At 38.9% G+C, this 21093-nt stretch overlaps 2 protein-coding genes and 2 long non-coding RNA genes across 8 annotated transcripts in view; 2 read left to right on the forward strand and 2 right to left on the reverse strand.

Moving 5' to 3' along the window:
* The window catches only part of LOC143159841 (uncharacterized), a 53212-nt gene extending 43648 nt beyond the window's left edge, over window positions 1-9564 (reverse strand). Inside the window, exon 1 of the long non-coding RNA XR_012995230.1 lies at window positions 9361-9564. This is a non-coding gene — a long non-coding RNA (uncharacterized LOC143159841). The remainder of the gene's footprint in view (window positions 1-9360) is intronic.
* On the forward strand, window positions 3113-5909 carry FABP2 (fatty acid binding protein 2). Its single transcript, XM_076337678.1, has 4 exons — window positions 3113-3179; window positions 3867-4039; window positions 4629-4736; window positions 5696-5909. Exons 1-4 carry the CDS (start codon window positions 3113-3115, stop codon window positions 5744-5746), a joined length of 399 nt encoding a protein of 132 aa, XP_076193793.1. The 3' UTR covers window positions 5747-5909.
* Window positions 9565-9847: 283 nt separating the features above from the next.
* Window positions 9848-10961, forward strand: LOC143159844 (uncharacterized). The gene is made up of 2 exons (XR_012995231.1): window positions 9848-10055; window positions 10639-10961. It is a non-coding gene; the product is annotated as an uncharacterized LOC143159844 (long non-coding RNA).
* Window positions 10962-12415: 1454 nt separating this feature from the next.
* Window positions 12416-21093, reverse strand: part of USP53 (ubiquitin specific peptidase 53) — a 42259-nt gene continuing 33581 nt past the window's right edge. For all 5 annotated transcript variants that reach the window (XM_076337300.1, XM_076337299.1, XM_076337296.1 and 2 more), the window contains 2 exons: window positions 17306-17405; window positions 12416-16458 (listed from right to left, as the gene is read on the reverse strand). In XM_076337300.1, the coding sequence (XP_076193415.1) occupies window positions 15474-16458; window positions 17306-17405 (1085 nt within the window). In that variant the 3' untranslated portion in view covers window positions 12416-15473. The remainder of the gene's footprint in view (window positions 16459-17305; window positions 17406-21093) is intronic.

The following is a 21093-nucleotide window of genomic DNA, read 5'->3' on the forward strand; positions in this document are numbered from 1 at the left end:
ATGTCACTACTCTGAGGTTTTTTTTCAGAGGATAGACTGCATTCAAATGAGCAAAGTAATCGGTAACATTAGTTTTGTTTAAATATATAAACACTACTTCAGATACCTTAGCATTTCTTAAATAAAATTAATCAGCAGGTTCTTGGAGGGAACGCAGAACCCACCTAAAAAGTAGAAAAGCTTTCTTGAAATGCTCAAAATAAAAGGTCATTCCTATTTGTTAGATTTCATATATGCCTGAAATAATGTGAATAATTCACATTATTTCAGGCCTCAATTTTCTACTGGATACAACAGAAGTGGTTCAAAAGTTGCACTACACCACTGTCAGAAAGAACCGTTCTGCAGAGACTGTAAAGAGTTAATAATTTTGTTACACAACAATAAATTGGATGAACTATAACCAGACACCAGGTATTTTTTTTTATGTATATATACTAAATAAATAATATAGATTGATAATGATAACTACAAAGGTCAAGATACACTCCAACACAATAAAAAGAGATAATCTGACTCTAGCAGAAACTCATTTTGCCCATTTTCTGAGCTGGCTGAAGGGTAAGATGGGCATCCATGATTAGCACAGCACTGGGCATGGGCTATGACACTTTCTGAGGCACTGAGTTTGGATTCAGCACCATACTAACACAACTACTCATCTTCCATTTTATAGTTGGCTGATTTTTACCGAGTTCCAATTACAGGGGCTAGCATGTATATATTTCCCTAAGTCAAATGTCTTGCCTGTACCTGACAATGCTCCAGTTCAAAGTGAGATGCAGTATTTCAATTTTGTCCTTCACAAAAGATGTTAATTCTGGAATTCTAATGTTTATATAGAGGCAGGATTTTTTTCTACCAAAATTATGCCTACTTCTTTGCAAATTTTATTTTAGAACTTTTATGCAAGTCAAGGTGATAAAAAACTGCATGAAAATGTGGGAAGAAACTGCATGTAAAAACTACATAATGAGACCTAAATGGTGGTGTTAAATAGATATTGTGAGGTACTTCCCTCACCACCATTAAGAGTAAACAGCCTGAACGCTTTCCATCTGGCAGGCTTCTTTACCCTGCAAGACAGGAATATAAGAGGTAGGAAGAGGAAAGAACAGGTAGCTAGCACAGGAAGAGTGGCAGGCTCTGCTTCTTCCTAGCCTTAGAGAAAGAAAGGAAGGCATTTCTAAGATGGAAGACCATGGTTTTGAGGAAGGCGAATGACAGCAGCTGGAACAGTAGAAGACAAGAGGACAAGCTGCAGCCTGAAGAGGACATGTGTCCACAACCCCAATCCTTGTCACCTGCAGGTGAACCTTCCCACACAGAACAGGGACATGGCTGTGGGTTCCTGCTCTCTCCCAGCTGTTGCTGCGCTGGCTCACCAGGTTAGTGCTCCAACATGTTCAGCATTGGAGTACCATGCTGGGGGTACTGCACCCTCCCAGCAACCATTCATTTGGCAAATGAGATTCTTCATATTCCCCTCTCTTCCCCACACAGTTTAGGCAAAACCCCCAGCTTTGAAACATCTGCTGTGTAAGAGGAGGTGGCTCACTTCAAATGACATGAATTAGGAAACACTCATAAAAGGAGCTCTGTTGGCAGATCTGAGATAACCTCTGCAAATTACTGCTGGAAGAGTCTTCTTGAACTGGAATAGCTATAGTTGGAAGATGAGGTGTCCACAACTACAACAGACTAGCTTGCACTAAATCCCATCTTTCAAAAGACCAAAGGGTCCAGAAAAGTTAATTTTAACTATAATGCATGGTCAGCTTCTAGCACCCTGTTTCGGCTGCAAGTATGGCACCTTTCCCTACATCACTTGCAACAATATGAACCTACACTCTTTTTTCTTTTCTCTTCATCAAGTGAGAAATAGTTGTTGAGCTATTTTTCCTCTCCAGTCTGTTAGCCAGATTACTATTGATTTCAAAATGAAGCTGACTGGAGTGAAAAGCCACACTATTCTGGTATCGCTAGCAAAGTTCTAAATTTATAGTTACACTTCAGTAAAACCTCTTGTTCCAGGCTGCAATCCATAGATGTACAATTATGATAACATGAGACACTGTTAAAATTTGGTAAGTAAAGCACAACCCATCACGTGTGCTAAGCAAAATCCAATTTGGCGTTCAGGATTTACATTTACATTTTGAAGCTAACAGACAGCAAAGCTGATGCCATCCATGCGAACAGAATAATTATAACCCTAAACTTGGTAGACACAAAAGCGGGGTCAATAGTTTTGCTCAGTTTCAAGTAGCACCAATTAGAAGGGAAGGGGAGTGAGGGAAGAAGCAGCTAAGTCAGGGAAGACTCATGTTCTGCATTATCCTTGAACAGACAAAATCTGGGACCTATGGAAATCAACCACAGCAGGTAAATTCACTCAGCTGCACATCTTTTTCTGTTGTAGGAATGGGTTAGATGCACATAGCATTCACTGAATGTGTTATAATGAAGAAAATTTGTAAAAAGTGCTCAGAATTTCAACTATATATTAAAGAGTGAGCACATGAATACAGAATATCATCCCAATTTTCATAGCTCAGCACTAGACAAGAAGCAAGTAGATAGTTTTCTGAAACAACCTGCAGACATTCAGGAAATCCTTTGCCCCATGCTGATTATGTTGAGCAGAACAGATCTCTACCAAATTATAACAGACAAAGTAGAGATTTGTGTTTGGCTTGTTGGGTAAATATATTTCCTCCAGTTGCATGAAGACTCTCCCACTAGCACGAAGATACAACAGAGAGAGAAAATCTCTGGACATTTTCTTAGTCTAATTACTGCTTTCACTAGATAGCTGATTTTTACTACAACTCAAATATGGTGAATAAAATGAACGGATTAGCTATTCTTTAAGACGAGCAATAAAGATACTGTCATGATTTGGGGGCAATAAGGGAGAGATTCAGCAAGCAGTGTGGTCACAATTGGAAATTTGATTAAACAACAGTAAAGTTCTCCTTGAAAAGATCAGTGCATCAGTTGAGCTTTAGTCAGCCACATCATCCTGTAAATTGCTTTCAAGATAAGCCACTACATAAATTCTCTTTGCAAAGATCTGTTACTTCAGAACAGTCCTCCTACAGACAGAAACATGGCATTTAATGGTACTTGGAAAGCAGACAGAAATGAAAACTATGAAAAGTTCATGGAGGCGATGGGTAAGTCTTACTTTTCCAATGCCTTCTACAAGAATAATAGCACTATGGCTGAATACAAGCTCGAGCTGTCTGTGAACTACCTTCTGGCTAGCCTGTCCTTTTGCTGTTTGCTGCTCTGCCCTTGCATAGTGTACTGTGTTTATTTTCAAAAGATTCCATGACAGGGCGGGGGGAAGATACTGAGAAATGTTCTGATTTTAATTGCATTATGTTAATCTCAAGCAACTTAACTAACTCCGGCAGATTTATTTCAGCAGAGGAAAGAATCTCTAAGTCTACATTTGAGGAAAAGGCTCAGAGAATTTGAATGATAATCTTTAAGCAGAATTCTGTAGGAGGAATATTATTTTGATAACATGAAACTAGTTTAAAAATTACACAGGGAGGAAATAATCATTCTTCAATTTTATAGAAACACATGATTCAAGTCATTTTAACACCCTGATACTTACTTTAAATTTGTACAAACTGTGCATTGTATGGATATGAACATAACCATTCCAGCCAGATAGTGGTTTGTATTATATCTGTACTGGTGAATATGGCCTCAATAAAAAGTGAAGAAGAATAAAAATTCGGGTCAGAATGCTGGAATAAACTCACTTGACCACATGAAAGTCACTAAAAAGAGACAAATTTGATGCTGTAGTGTTTTTTTTTCTGATTGATGTTAATTGATTTTTCTAGGTGTTAACGTGATGAAAAGAAAGTTAGGAGCCCATGATAATCTGAAGATCACCATTCAACAAGATGGAAACAAATTTACTGTCAAAGAATCAAGCAATTTCCGTACCATAGATATTGAATTCACTCTGGGAGTCAATTTTGAGTACAGTCTGGCTGATGGGACTGAACTTAGTGTAAGAGACTTTCTATATAATTATATATTTATTATATGATAATAACTTTGTGAAGTACAGTTTCAAGATGAATGATTTGTCTTCCTAGTTTTTAATTGAAATTTTAATTTTAAAGCGTGACTGTTCAGGAATGCTTGCAGCTTATATACAAAAACACAAGGTAGTCTTAACTGTTAATGGTTCAACACTGTACCGTGAAACTCAGGGTTCCATAGAGTGCCCAAAAAGCAGAGTATGTAGCAATTTTCACACGATGAAATCCAGGTGATTGCAATTTTACTTCTTATAATACTCAAGTACACCACCTAGAGTGCAGAGTGGGTATTTATAAGAAATTACTTTTTTTCTGTTGATACAATTAATTAAAATAAGGTCTACTGAGCACTAAAAAAATCTAGCTTGACTATTATGCAATTAAATAAACTAGTGGTTTTATTAAAATTTCATTTTTACAGCCTTTCCATCAATGTCCAAAAAAGCATTATTACACTGTTTTAATCTCTTCTCACTTTTAAGCATTCCTGCAGTCTTTAAATCAAATCAGTGTCATATCAATTGCAAAATATTTGGGTCTTTTTTCCCATTATAGGGTTCTTGGAACATGGAAGGAAATAAACTTGTAGGATCATTTACTAGAAAAGATAATGGAAAAGCACTCGCAGCATACAGAGAAATCGTAGGTGATGAACTTGTTCAGGTGAGTTAAGCAGTCACTTACATACAACTTTACAATATAACGAACTGAAAAAATTTTAAAAGCTGTTCTGAAAGTAGGAAATATTTTCTTCAAGCCAAATAACCTCATTTATCTTTAGTTAAAATTCTCAAGTAATGTATCAAAATTTAAAACTTTAAAATAAAACTCACAATCTGTGATTTTTATGTTTTTCTACCCATGTGAACTGTATCTTACCAATGCTTTCTGAAGCCTGTGAATACAAGCTGTATACAGAAGAGAGATATATGTAGATAGATATATACACTATATAGATGTGTTCTGACTGAAGGCCCTTTTCCAAGTGTCTGCCCTGTAAAAGCCATACCACAGGAGCTTACTACAGGGTAATGCTGTCAATGGCTGATAAATGCCCTTTTAAAACAACGTTTGGGGTTGGGGCAGGGGATGATGGCACAGAGGAGTAAGTTTGAGACAAAAGGGAAACGTTTCACAGCTCCGCAGTAAAGCCAGAAACTGAACTGTAATGCTTTAAGATCCTCTCCGCTAGCAGGTCACAAGCTTCTTAAAAGAATAAATTAAAAGAACCAACCTTATGGACAGGCATGAGATCCGAGATATCAAAAACATACAGTCCAACCCTTCAGTGCTTCTTCACACTTCTAATAAAAGCAGTCACATAGATGAAACTTGTTACGTAGTGGTATTGGGAATACGGCACTTCAACACTTTGGGTTTTTTCTGAAGCCCCCAAAAGCTGTCCCGTGGTGGTCCAAATGTTTGCATAGAGTACTTATTCCTATTGACAACAGGCTGTTTTCCTTATGTTCCTTTCCTCAGAGCCTGCACAAGGGCTGGTAGGCCACACACGGCCACCAGTCACAATTAATTAAATCCCTATTGACTATCTCTCAATAGCATCTGTGAAGTGAAACTTTGTAATAGCAGCCACTGATTTTTCTTCTTAATTTCCTTAACAGACCTACGTATATGAAGGAGTTGAAGCCAAGAGATTCTTCAAAAGGGGCTAAGTACTTCACCCAGAACAGCACCAGAATCAAAAAAAAAAGAAAAAAAAGACCATTTTTCTACACATCCTCTGCTTTTTTTTTCTTTTATCCCCTCACAGCACCTCCTAAGCTGCAATTACTTAGCCCTGTTGAAAACACCAGCTAGTTCCTTATGTTTACTGTTTTGCCTTGAATAAACAAAATCCAATTACAATTTGATACAAATGCTAAACTGTTATTTGTACCAAGTCCTACCTGAGTGCCATACTGTAAAAGGCTGCAGAAACTATTTTCTATTGACTTAAATAATTTTTTGCACTCGTTCTCAAATGGCAACTTAGTTTCTTTACCATAATATTTATATTGATAAACAGTTTCTCTGTATTGAATATTGTGTAATTAGGATGGCAAACCCTAAAAGAACCCTGACAACACCCAAGTCTCTAAGACTATTCTGTGCAAATATAAATATGGAATAAACATAAAATATGGTCACGTGGAGGACTTAAATGATACCCCATTGATACCTTGCTCATATCAATAGGAATAATATAAAGCACATACGGATGATACACAGGTATCTCACATAAAGTAATTTCATTGTGTTTGTTTCTAAAAGGATGACCGTGCTTTTAAACATGCAGATTTTGAGTTGTTCCAATTTATTAGGGGTTCAAATCATTCTGCATCAGGAAGAGTATTAGCAGGCTCTGGGTGAGTTTCTTTCAGGACATGAATAAAAATACTGAAACAAGATAAAGGATGATTTCAGACTACGTTGACTTCAAACACTGGTGTTTCTGATGGGTGACAAATATGCACCATGTTCTGCTCATGTTGTCCAGCCTGTAAGTGCTATTTTCAACCCAGCCTCACCTCCCTTGAGTTGCGCTATTTCCTAAGGGTTGCAGTAAAACTGCCTCTCAAGGGTCAGCACCAGTTAAGATCTGCTGTGTCCCTCTAACTATGCCTCTTGGTGGTCATCTAGTCCTGTCCCCACGTCTACAGGGCAGCCTGCTTCCCAGTCCTGGACCCTTTCTGACACATCAGCAGAACAAACCTGTGTGCTGCCGGCACTCTTGTCCTTCAGCAAATATGCCCCGAGCTCTTTTTTTGGCTTCTGAGCTTCTTGCACCCAAGCTTCTACTGCCATAGTTAGAAAAAGACTGATTCACGTAAGGCTTTGCTAAAAGGTCACAATACCATGTGGGCCTGAGGTCAGCCCTGAGATCTAACCCAAAATATGAATGCAGCCATATCTGTAAAGTCTCACAGCACTTCATCACAGAATTCCCTCATGATGGTAAACAGCTAGATAATATTCTGCCGTGTGGTTATTCACATGCTGTTACGGGTCCCATTTCAAATATCATTTCTGAATGGGTACATTTATATGATGATTTTAATGGGTTTGAAAAATACCTTGCAAAATTTACTCCCCTGTTTTCTTGGCTTTCCTTGACTGTCTTTTTGCTGGCCATAAACGAATACAAAAGAAAAACATTTTTTCCTTCAGTTATTTTTATAACTGAATCCTCTCTTAGCCTATATTTTTGTGGTCTTCAGCGTCTCATAGCTCCCTCTACTGCCAAAATGCTCTCATGACACAAACAGTATTCGAGTTAGGGGTAGGACAGATCACCCTTCTTTATGAATTTGGATTTCCTCCCCCAGATATTGATTGTATGCAACTTCCAGTGCAGATATTTTTTACATAATCACCTTTCAGTGGGTAGATATACCACATATATCGCAATGAAGAGAATACTATTTTAAACGGTCCTTCAATTTTCAATTACAAAGAGATGTAAAACTGAAAAGCAAAGGTATGAAAAACTAAAAAAAACCCCACCAAAACCAACACCCTAAAATCTGGAAACAACACTATTACAAAATTCTGTCTATCTCTAGGCTAGTTTGTTTAGATACTAAAGCCTTTAAAAGAGAGAGGAGTAAAGAATAATGGCTTGCAATAAGCTATGTGACAGATTCTTTCAGTTAAGCTATGCGCACTGAAAAAGCAGACTAAACTATAAGACAGAAGCCCTGACTGTCGAAGTGCTGTTATAGAGTTTGACCTTCGCTATCAGCTGCATGTCATTATTGCTTCTAAATTGCATAGAAGTATATTAATGATTACATGTCAAAGGTTTCAGGAAATTGGAGAATGCCATATTATTTCTTTCAGAGACTTTACTGGCTGGAATGAAAGCTGTATTTTCTGAATGTGTTCTCTCTTTCTTCCCTGAGTATGCTGACCCTTGAAGTCTTGCACCCTTCTGGTTCAGAAAGTCAAACTCTAGCCCACACCTGGTGTCAATGCACTTACCTCTGCCACACCCAGCCCAGTATTCATGGTTATTTTGATCTAGGTTACCAGATTTGTTTGATTGATTGGCTACAATAATCAGTAGGGTATTTTTTTCATCAAGTATTTAAGAAATTAGTTAATTCTGGATTACATACAAGGCCACAAAGTGAAAAGTAATCTGATAATTATTTATTTAAAAAAAAAAAAGAGCTCAAAAGTATTTAACAACTCCAAATACTGCAGACAGATGTGGTCAGCAGCTATACTTAAAAAATAAGGAAAATCTTTAAAGACAGTCTCCAATACTTGAGGTAAGATCATCAATTAAAGGGATGGAGGAGTGGTACAGCTTCGGTAAACTAACAAATAAGATCTTTGTATTAGAACGTGAATGAAATAGCCTAGTAAATTTGACTAGGAGACTTCTGTTTGCTAGGCAGGAATTTCAGAATTACATTACTTTGCAACCTAATGGGAAATCATTTGCTTTGGGGAAACCTACAATCCACAGTTCCTTTTGCTCAAATGAGGTAATACAGATGGGTACAAGACTTAAAGGGGAAGTACTGTCATTGTTTCCCCAAAAAATCTCTAATATACTTCACCTAACACACATATGCTTAACCGATACTTGCTGTATAAAGACAAATTCAAGTTCATCCTTATTTCCAATGATAGAAATTATTAAGGAAAATAGCTACCCCTAAGTGCATGCTTATGAGACGTTAAACTCTGATCAGATAGACCTCTGCATTCTGCAGCAGCTATCACCTTTTCTCTTAATATGAGGCTAAAAAATGTCAATAGCTACAATGAGGAAGTTTTTTTTTAGTGTACTCCTAAGTTTCTGGTCACTCTTCTAGACACAATGAAAATAATTGCACTCCTTTCAGTACTGAGTGAACTGGCTGGACTGAGGGTAGTACATCCCAACTATGATATGGCATCAGGTTGTGCAGCTTAAATTTCTGACGCAGCTGTGTGTTGTGTAAATAAAGCACACAGTATACACGATCTACATGAACTTTTCCATGTTTGTTTAAGGTGTACAAGCTCCAGCTAACCTTCAAGGATAGGAGTGTACCTTAGAACAATTTCAATTTAAACTTCTCACCATAAATTTCTCAATTTAAACTTCTTCACAACAGGATTTCCCAAAAGGTCTTTTAGTTTCTTCCAGGGCACCATCTGCTCTCCAAGAAACCGCGTCAGGAAGAACTTGTGAACGTTTATTTCCACACAAGTCCCAGTACAGCTTAACAGAACTAGGCCAACACGGTTTGACAGGACTGACCACCTGCTTTTCCCCGCACCCTTGTCTCACCTGGCCAAGCGCCCTGAGGACTGGCAGGGAGGAGCAACCAGTAGTGCCCAGGTACTACCGCAGAAGTGTCAGTCACCAGCTCAGAGAAAGCCTCCGCAAGCACCACTTCTCCCAACACCGGCGGCAGAAGCAGGAGCTCCCTCCACGTCCAACATCTTTACCACACGAGCCCGGCCTGGCATCGCCATTAGCCCCTCAGCCGTGAGCGGGAAAGGGGCCACTGCGGCAGCAGCCTGCCAGGAGAGCAGCGAGGCACCGCCGCCGTGCTTGGAGCAGGCGGCAAAACACCAGCGCCGTCACCGGGTGGCGACGGAGGCCGCAGCACCGCCGCTCGCGCCCCAACCGCCACTAACCGCCACTCCCAGCGGGCGGGGCGCTACGTGAGGCGGCAAGGGCGGCGCCGCCCGGCGCGAGCCGCAGGGCGCGGCGGCGGTACGTGCGCTCCGCTCTCATTGGCTCCCCACCCGGAAGAGCAGCTGGTGCCTGCGCGGTGGGTGCCGCCGTGCCGCGCTGCGACCCCCGAGGAGATGGAGGCGGCGGCGCGGCGGCGGGAGCAGCGGGGCGCGGCGGCGGATGGCGGCCAGGCGCTGTCGCTGTCGGGGCAGTCCTACTGGCTGGACCTGTGGCTCTTCATCCTCTTCGACCTGGCGCTCTTCGTGGTCATCTACCTGCTGCCCTGAGGGCGCCGGGCCCAGGTCAGCCGCCGCCGCCGGGGAGCGGGTGCGCTCGGGCCAGGGTCTCGCCCGCCGCCCGGGGAGGGCCGGCTCTCAGCGGGGCAGGGCGCTCCCGGGCCGGCGCGGGCTCCCACCCGGCCTTCGGGCGAGCGGTAGCGGGGAGGCGCTGCGCCGAGGCACCGGCTCCGGGAGGGAGAAGGGGCGGCGGGCGGCCTGGGGGTGACCGGAGGGAGGGGAGCTCCTGCGGGCGGCAGCTGGACGGGCTGTGCCTCGCTGGGGTGCCCACGGGTGACCCGCGCGGACGAGCCTGGGGGAGGGTACTGCCTGGCAGGGGAGCGGGAACCTGGTAGCGGCTTCGGCTTTGCTCGCCTGGAGCGTCCCAGCAGCCTACCCTCAAAAGGTCTGGAAAGCACAAGTACCTCCGAAGAAATGGAAAGCTAATTCCAACCAATCGGCAGCTTGATTTTCCTTTTTTTAAGCAAAAAAAATATAGTATCGGTTCTTGGATCAGAAAGCATGCTTGATGCTTGTTTCATGTTTGCGGTATCTTCCAAAGGACTGTATAGCACTGCAAAAGTAACCAGACTTCTTCTGTTCTCTGTAGAGCCGCTATTTAATCACAGGATGCACCTTAAGAAAACAAGCAGTGGAAGAGGAGGACCATTTGTCCAGTATAAACAACTGGGAACACCACTCCACTTGCCTCTGAATGCAAGAGGCACATACATATACTGTGTCATAACATAGCTCTGGCTGTATCACAAGTATTACTGTTCAGGTTTTTACCTGTATCCTGTTTCTGTGTTCTAAACTGTGCCTTAAAGGTCACATAAGACAGCTTGACTGTGCTTTTGTAATTGGTGCCTAAAGGTTTGTTAAGCAGAAATGAAAACATGTACTATTTGAATAAAATCAACTGAAAGGACAGACACTAGAGTGGCTGAGAATAAAATCCAGCTCTTACGCAGACTGAAGTTGTAACTCAGACCTCTTCCCTCAATAGCTGAAGCTTATGCAGCTGTTTTACTTTCAAAAAGTTAATCATGAGGGTTTGATGCTGTTAGGTATAATAGAAAACCATTCTATCTTTATACCACAGCATGCACGAGATTCTAGCTTCAGCAGTTACTATGTCTTCTGAATCATGCCAGTGTTTAACAGCGGTAGCAGCCTACTGTCCTTGCTTACTGATGTAGATAAAACAGGTCCCGATTTCCTTGCTATAAACAGTGAAGGAGCGATCTTAAAAGAACAGCCTCCTTGAGTAGCTACCAGGTTACATGTAAAGTACCCTCTTCCGTATACCTTCTGTGCATGACTGTAAGTAGACAGTAATAGGTAAGTAATAGGTTTCAACATCTGTGTGCCCCATCAAAGTTTCCTCTATCTCACTATAGGGAGATTTTTCAAAACAGTGTTAAATCAAGGAGTCTCTTGCATTCTCGGGAGAAAGAAAAGGAAGCTAAGTACATGGAGTAGGCTTTTTACCTGATCAGGTTTTCAGGAAGACAGTCTTCAACTATAGATGAAGGGTGTTCAGTTTCCTCGAGTATTTTTCTCTTGTTTCTAACTAGTTTCTAGTTCTGAGAAGTACAATTCATGGTTGTTGGGTTTTCTTCAGGAATAAATAAAATAACTAGATTCCAGAGACTTCGAAGTGTAGAGTGTTTTAGTGTCTTCTAACAAATTAAATGAGAACAGGCTACTAACAGGTTAAATAGGATTTGGGATGCAAAAGTGGGCATATGCTCTCTTTCCCTTTATTTTTCTTTCATTGTTAAAGACAATTCTTCCCTTGACAGTGGCTTTCTTGATGTATCAGACCTATGCTTTTAAGAACTGAGATGCCTTTACCTGCTAGCATTTATGATCTTGGCTGCTGGTACCTACAAAATAAGTCAGTGGTTTCAGAGTTCTTGACTCACGGTGCAGAAGAGCACTGAACTGTGACTGCATTTCTCACAAATAGGAAAATGGGTTTTCCAGTTTTTCAAATGAAGCTATTAAAGAGACAAGTTCACTACTTCCCCCCCGCCCCCAACATGATTTCACCATGGAAATCTCAAGGGAACAGCCTATTAGGGAAGCACTGTAAAGTCACTCCATTTCTCTTTTGGTAAGGAAGACAGGTGAGAAGAAGTCTTAATAGCCTTTAGAAAGTTAAAAGAAATTTCAAGGTATCTTCTAGTAATTTAGTTTTCTCCTTCAGCCAGATCTGAATATGCCAGATCATATGCTCCTGGAGCACGTGAATACATGTATCAAGGCAAGTTTCCACTTATCCCTAATAGAGCAAAGGTAGTAAGGTAGAAAGACAGCTTGTGTAACTAATCAATGAGTTGTCACCAAGTCTGTGGGATTATGGTATTAAAATAGCTTTATGTATTTCACAGGTATTTAGAAAGCTAAATAGATTTAACACTTTTATAAATAAATACTTCAGAAGATGAATTTTACTTTTTTTTAAAAAAAAAGGTAACAACCACCATCTCTACAGAACTTTCAACCATTAGTAGCAGTATTATCTGTCACTGTTTAAAAGTGTAGTTCTGGAAAGCCAACTTTTTTTTTTTTTAGAAAAATGTGGAGTACAAAAAACAGAAGACAAAGATATTTTAAATTTTTATCTGATAGTTTGAACAAGCAGAACTTTGCAAGAAAATAATTCTAAAGACTGAAAAATATATTAATTACAAGACTTGTTAATGTCTTTACTCTTACAAAAGTTGTCTAGGCTCTTATACAAATCTATAGCCAGAAGGGGACATTTATAAAAAAATAAATAGGCACCCTAGGTAAGTTAAAACAAGTTATCACATATTAGTTAGCAAATATTAGGTACATACATACATGGAGTGCAGAGTCAAATATAAAAACAAAGGTGCCTCAATTAGCTGTCTATTTACTATAATTAAATACCTGGTAAACATGGTCACATAGAAAGTTGTCTGGTAAGATTGTTTCAAGCAAAGCAAGGAGACTGAAGTACGTCTAAATTACTGCAGCTACTTTAAAAAGAAGTTTACCAGTTGTGCTTACTGGAGGCCAAATTCATTGGTATCAGTAATAGGCATTTGTATTGCTCATTGTACAGAAGTATGAACATTGCTATGCATGTTTAAAAATAAGTGTTCTAACATCATTCACAGTTGTTGCTGTGCTATTAATACATAAAAATACTGTCATTTCAAATACAAGATTTTTTGCAAAACATTTTACAAATTATACATTATTTACAAATTCCAATAATCTGTTTTTTTACACAAGTATTAGAAGACAGTTTTATTTAACTGGCTATGTATATTATGTAACATTGCTAGATGAACTAGAAAACTTTTAATTTACAGGTTCTGAAATCTCTCAAAAATTTTACAACTAGGAATCTTCCAAGTTCTTACATTTTCAGGGTTCTTTTTCTGTATTCCACTGATTTTCTTACAAAAGGGTAATTTTTTTTTACCAGCAGCCATACCTAAACATGCATAATTATTTGCACTACAAATTCTAGAATTCATTTTTTTCCAAGTGCTACAATAAATTTTGATCAAGAAGGTAGAAATAAGAAGATTAATCTGAGATACCTGGTTTGTTGCATATATCATGTTCCCATTCTACTGTAAGTTACATGTAGTTTAAAAAAAAAACCCCTGACCTTGACACAGAATAACCAAAACAACTGTTTAAACGTACACCTTGGATAATCATGCTAAACAATTGCCAAACATTTGGTTGAAGCACTAAAACTCACATAAGGTTTATAAACATAAAAAAGCCTTTCTCACTAACAGTGCAAGTACGAGCAAGAGTGTTTATTATACATATTTAACCTTCTTGCATTATTTTCATAACTAAAAGGCATCGATGTTTAGATGTAATCAGCAGCACCCCAAGTTAACACTCTAATACGAATAATGGCAAAATTTAGCCTTTTCGGGTTGCGTCAGGCTTTGCTGACATTAATTCTGAATTATACATTGTTCAATGTTACGATAAGACTGAAACAGAACTCCAAGCCCCTGCCTCTGACGCCACATGACACAGTGGGTCATTTCAAACGCTCAGGGCTGCCACGAGGGCAAAATCCTGTTCGCCCTTCTTCCCTCCCCAGCCCCTGCTGGGCCACGTGCTGAGCCCCAGCACTCACTAGATAGTTCTGTGCACTGATTTAACTAACCAAATAAAAGCCAAATAAATCCCCTCCTCTTTGTTACTGAAATAAACTCAGGTTAACAAAAGACGTGGTAAATGCCAGAGCTGCCAAACTGCAGGGCAGAGTGCTACGGCAGAGCAAGAGAGGAACCTCTTCTTTTCACGCCCCCTCGGCCACTGCAGTCTGAACGGCTGCAGGTTCAGCCAGCCTGATCTGCTAATACAGAACGTATCCATGTGTAGGACTGCTCCGAATAGGAAAAAACATCAGTAAAATCAAATGTCTGATCCCCATTAAACATTGCTCAAAATGTCAAGCTGAAAAAAGACAGGAAGTTCAATAAATAGCAGCATTGACTTTGCATGCAATTGTAGAATAAATCAGAACTGAACATAAGTAGTAAATACATCTAAAACCTTACAAAATTAATCTTTCATAGTTGCATGATAACTGTATTTTAAAATTAGCGTCCTATTCTGCTATATCAGTTTGTAGCTTATGTGGTTAAGTTTAATTTTAATAAGTTAAAGTATATAGCTTATAGGGTGAACAAATCTGATAAATGTGTTTAAAAATGTACACTAACATAGAGCAGGTATACTAATAGGATAGTCTATTACTGCTTTTTACTTGAATTCCCTTTGAAAATCTTATTTAACGCTTGCAAACCAGAACCATTTTTTAAGTAGTATTATTATTAAGGCTTTTCAAATAAAAAGTTAGAAATTCTCTGGGTAAACTTGTATTAAAGACACTTGAAGGTTTGTGAAAGTACAGACTCTCAGAAAAGTCGGTTGAAAAAAACCATGCCACCTCCTGCTATCTATAAGGACAAATACTGCTCTATTGTAACTACACTTACCGCATTATATATGGTAATATGTTTATCCCTTTTGTTAGTCTAAGGATGTAGTGACCAGTCTGAAGGAACATTTTTTAAACTGCAACTAATTAAATCTTTGTACAAAATTAGTTAACATCTAGTCGACCCCACTGCTGTAAGATGCATAGACCCAAAGGGACCATTTTTAATATAAACTAGAAGACAAGCTGAGTAACAGGTAAGCATTAAGGCAACTAGAGTAACAAATCAAAGAACCAGAAGTTTAGCACCTCTACTCCTCTGTTCATCTCTATTTGTATATTCATTTAACCAGTCATAACTCCTAAGTGAAGTACAGTCAACTGGGTACCTAGTTATCACACACACAGAGATTCAAGGTTTGTGCCCACTTACAGACCACATGAAATGCAGAAGTCAGATCCAGATTTTTCTCTTTTTTAAGAATTTATCTACTGCAGTGTATGCCTTCTACATTTGCCTCGTACCTCTGCTCGGATGCGGGATGCCTGGGCTCAAGAGTAGCATGGTATGTAGCATTCAGTTCTACTCCCGCTGATGGAGGATGCTTTTCTTTGTGAAAGCTTCCACTATCTGTAAAATACAGCTTGGGTCTCTGATGATATTTCATCCTGTATGTGTCAGTCATACAGCTGTCCACTGAAAAGTAAGTTGTTAGGGATACACTATCATTTCCATCCACATAGCCAGCACGTGGTCCCGTATGACGAGATCCTTTCTTTAAAAAGTTTTCAGACACAGTCCAAAAGTCATTAGCTGGTAAGCAAGGTGGAGAATCCGGTTTATGAACAAACAGTTCGTTCCCTTGAAACGGCTCTTTAAGCCTTTGTTCATTTGTAAATACGCTTGCTTCTGATGCAGATTTTAAAGGTGTACCTGTTTGCCTTAACGGATTATTTTGCAACACTTCTGTTGATTTTACATCAGCTGCCGAGTTATTTTCTGATCCTGGCAAAGTATTCAGAGCATACTTCTTCGGCGGTAAAGGGGGAGGAAGATTCTGGTACACTGCTTCAGGCACCCAAAGAGCATCCGCCCTTCGGAGTGGGTGCCCGGCATGCTCACCAGGAGGGGGAAGCACCATGGGCCTTTCCGACAGGTTCTGTGGCACGCAAGGCAACAACCCCACCTTGGGACCAAACGTTCTTGCGTGATGAGACTGCGGCTGGGAAGAGGAGTGAAAGTCACTGTTGATCAGCTTCCTTCCAGAGACATTTTCTGTATAGGGGTGGGATATGCCATCAGCACAATATACTGACACATTCATCTTCTCAAACTTGTCTGGATTAAGCCACTCTGAAGAATTCTGTTCGTTTGCCTTGTTCCTACTTTCTGACTTTACAATGTCTTTAAGAACTGGCTGTAGAGCTGATGATGGGAGAAGTTTCCTATTGGTCTCAGGCATTTCAGCTCTAAAGTACAAAAACACACAGGATGTAAGTATCCATAAAAACATAAGAAAAAGCTCAAATAACCCAAGGATTTTTTTCAAGACGGCCTTGGTAACACTGCTTAAATATTCAAACTGACTAGAGAATTGGGATCTGCTTAACATACAGCCATTTGATTAAAAGTTGTATTAAATCACTCCAAGGTTTCTTTCATTTGAAATGTAAAATGCCCCCCCCCCCCAAAAAAAAAAAAAAATCTATGCAAGAGATTGAATATCGGTAAGGTAAGGTAAGTTCCTTCAACATTCAGGACTATGTCAAACATGACCTCTGCTCTCCTCTAAGCATCCCTGTGACCCTGTTTGATACGTCCACTTTTCAAATATTAGATGTTACTTTTGGGTGCTAAATTTGTATTCAGATTCTTGATTTTTAGGAGGTACTGAGCACTTACAGTTCAAATTAGAAACAACAGGTATATAGCAGCAGCTTCCAAACAGAAGTTACCTTTTCCTCCCCCCCTTCCAGCCAAACTTTTCAAAACTTTATGAGGTTATTGCGCTAACAACAAATTGGTTAATCACTGCCTGTTGTAGTATATAAATTCAAAACAGAAAACTATTAAAACTTTTTGCTCTGGTAAGATGGTTTAAAACGATGTAAGCAATTTGGTTTCACTGACCACATCAAAATTAAAATAAAGACATAGAGCATTTAGCCCTATCAATTATGTAAAATACAAAAGGCATTGTCTGTCAAAAATATTCAATGCCTTAACTTTTGCATGCTTAATATTGACTACTATCACATAACAGAATTCAGTATTTCTTAAACTATTACACAGTAAATTAATGCCAGTATTAGTTACCTCTTTACTGGAGGACTGGGCACCTGCAAATGTAATTCTGTGGGGAAATTAACATGAGGTCTGTAGTTAACTTCTGAATTGATCTGGTCTTTCCTCAAGTCTGGGGGTAGAAAAAAATTATTTCAAAATAAGCAGAAATACAGTCCAATTCCTTCTTTGTAATTCCTCAGAGGTTATAAAAAACAAACAACACACAACACAACAGGACAATTAAAGATTTGACATTGATCAAAATAACCATTTTGAAGACAATCTGTCACAGAAAGTCAGATCTTATATTCATCCAAAATAATCTGGAGGAAATGTTCGTTGGGTTTTTTTTTTTTATGTTAACAGAAAATAGGCAATTACCACAATTTAAGTCCTATAGGCATGTTTTCAAGATCATCTTAACATTTCATCTAATTAAAAGCACATTTTCAAAAGCAGCTTATTATAAAAGCATGTTTATTCAAACATCCAAAGTAATTTAAATTACAAAATAAAAACTATGATTTCTGAAGTTTCACATCATGTAATAATAACTAAATGGAATGAATACTGTAGGGATTGGGGGGTGTTTTGGTTTGGTGGTGGTGGTGGTGGTGTGTTTTGTTTGTTTGGGTTTTTTTTTTTTTTTAGAGAAATACATTATGCATTCTTTGAAACAGATTTAAAAACTTGCAGCAAACTGTACAGTTTGTAGAGATGCTGAGCAGACAGAGAGCACTGTCATGTGCCCTAAACACACAACATGAGGGTGCCTGGGCCAGCACTACTACACTCACACTCTAGAAGCTCCTTTTATTCACAGGCAAAGGCAAAGAATAATTCTTTAAAAATGCACAATTTCTGAACAACACAGCTCCTAGTTAACAGTAAATAAAGGAAGCATTGAAGTATCCATGTCAACACCACATAGAATAAAACACTCTCGTGGCAAGTGACAAGCAACAGTCTATTTGTTTAGAGATAGATATTAGAAGTCTTCCTAATGCAATGATTGGCCCATTATAATCAGTCACCTGCTCTGAAGCCATTCAATGGCAGTCTTATTTTGTGTATGTATAGACTGGATTCATATAACTACTACGCCTATTTCAGTAAAACAGGAATTAAATTCAAAAAAGGTAGCATACATTGCCTGATTTCTGGTAGAATAATCTCACATTCAGCAGACAGTACTAACTTTGACAATTTCCAATGGGATAACATAGGCTGTTCCATACTTTCATCAACAAAAGCTACAAAAATTTTCTATCTGTTCTTAAATGATATAATCTTACCAAGATAAAATATTTTTGTATTCACTTGTTATTTTCCCAAGTTTAAATAAAGTCTTGGAACTTTTGACTCATGAACATGAGAGTCAAAAACCCAACAACAAAAAAGAACCAAACTAAAAACTCTGGGTGATGCTGTGGGTGATACTTGTTTTGAGGGTCAGTATCTGCCCTATCTTTAATTGATGAAAGACTAAAGACACAATCTTTGACAAAGAACACAGGTTGTAGAGGCTAAAACGGCATATAGCACAAGACCCATGTGGCTTTTCTTTGAGCCTCAAAATGGAAAAAAAAAATTAATAAAAAAATCTTGCTATTCCAGCATGATAAATGATACCACAACCTCAGAAAGAATACTTATGTGAAAATATTGTTACTGAAAGAGCCCATGTGACACTGGCAAGGGACAAGTAATTAACCGGAAAGAAAGTTCAAAACTGCTCCAGTGGGCCATGGCATCAGAGCTAACTAACACTGAGGTAATATTTCAAACAGAAAACATGTCATTCTGCTACAGATTTTAATGAACTGTAAATTGCTTTACTGGGGGGAAAAAAAAAAAAAAGCACAGGCTCTGACACATTATTTCCTGTGAATATTTCCAATTCAGTATTTAATCTCAGTCCCAACGTTAGGACACAGTCCTAGGAATGAATTTGTTAAGTAATTTGCTAGATTAACAGTGTCTAAAGCTAGTGTTTTCCATTTTGAGACTTTGAATATATCGACTTTTATACAAGAGCACATCTACTTAAAAAACACAAATAAGTCACCCATACAACTGCTCTTTAATTCCCCAAATCGCCTGATGTAAAGATTACAGATTTTAATTTTTTTATTTTAACTCCAAACCAAACTCCTAAGGAGTTTAGCACATCCAGCCCTTCCGAGAGGCAGCATCACAAATCGGTCAGGAGGCGGCAGCAAAGGTTAAGAAGCTGTTTCCTTGGTGTGACCACTGCACACATTCAGCCAAAGCTGCTTAGTGATACCAGGTGGTTTGTGCCTTCAGAATTCCAGCTAACTTAAAAATAGACGTGTTATTTTCTCTTCTGCTGACAGGATATCCATGCACGGTCAAAACCAGACGCAGACTCAATTGGGAATTTTGGCTCTAAGTTCTTTGCAAACCTAAATATGGGAGACACAAGCCCTGTGCTCAGCTGGAGACTGACATCCTTATCATAAGCAGCTTACCAATAAATGAAATGTAACTGTTTTCTGACATACAAACCAGTCTGCTTTTAAGATTTATGAACATCTATTTTCACATCTGAATAGCCAATCCAGATTTTCAAAAGATTAACAGCCATTCTATAGCTAACAGGTAGGACAGACAAGTTCTCCCCTAATATCTCCATTTACACATACAGAACATCGGCAAAAATCTGCAAAGCCCAAATTCGGGGGGGGGGGGGGCAACACCAAACCAAAAAACCCACATTAAATTAAGTTTCCTTTTAATGTGTTTTAGCTGCATGTTTCCTGTACTTTTGATTACCTGATTTTTTTTTTTTTTAAGTTGCCAATAAAAAAACAAGGTGTAATACTTTTTGTAACAAGTACTGTGGCAAATTCCTCTCTCTGAACCCAGACGTTTTTCTGCATTCAGTTGAAATGACAGAGAACTTACTGGAAGCTTTGGAAATGTGGAACAACAACGTAGGCCCAGTCAAGAAGGTAAATACGTTGTAACTTGTCCAAAATAGAATATTATTTTTAAAAAACAGTGACCATCTTCAGAAAAAAAAAATCCTTATATTCAAGAAACTGTCCTTTTGGAGCAACATTCTGTTGCAAAACATTCCTTATGTATTCATTAGTGCATTTTTTTCCATGGCTTTAAACATCTGGAAAAAATGAAAATGAAGTTCCACTGTTTTTTTTGTGGGGGTGGAGTGCATGTGTGTGAGTTTAAATAAGTTCTGAAGTGAAGCAACAGTCGACAAAGAACACCAACTATTACCCTCCCTTCATTCTGATCTGCACATCTCAAGAAGTTTATCAGGTCTTTGTCTTAAAACCGAATCCTGAACCTTTGCATCACCTATTTTAAATCGCAAACTTCTCACTTTAGTAAAGTGAATCACAAATGTGAGAGTGCTTTACATTTCAGTCTTCATGGGCTGCTTGACTACATTTGGAAATCTTGAAAGTTTAGGGTTTGGTTTGGGTTTGTTTGGGGTTTTTTTTAAACCAAAATCTTTAATCTATCATTTAAAGACACTCCAGAAAAGCATTTATTTTTTTCTGTTTCATGTTAAGTAAATTAAGTAGCTGCACACTTTAATTCACTACTCAGTTCTTCAAACACGACAGTCATACACATTGACTGCACCGTAAGGGTAACAACTGGATTTTCTTAAGTATAGTTGCATATTTTAAATTATTACTATAAATGTATGGTTTTACTAAGAAGATGAGTTTTCTTTTCCAGAATTATGGTTTGTTTGTGGGGTTTTCTGAAGTGACAAATAAACAAAGGCAATTTGGATTCTTCTTTACATCTCACCAGAGCTTCAG

This window comes from Aptenodytes patagonicus, chromosome 4 (assembly GCF_965638725.1).
Source record: "Aptenodytes patagonicus chromosome 4, bAptPat1.pri.cur, whole genome shotgun sequence".
Taxonomy (NCBI): domain Eukaryota; kingdom Metazoa; phylum Chordata; class Aves; order Sphenisciformes; family Spheniscidae; genus Aptenodytes; species Aptenodytes patagonicus.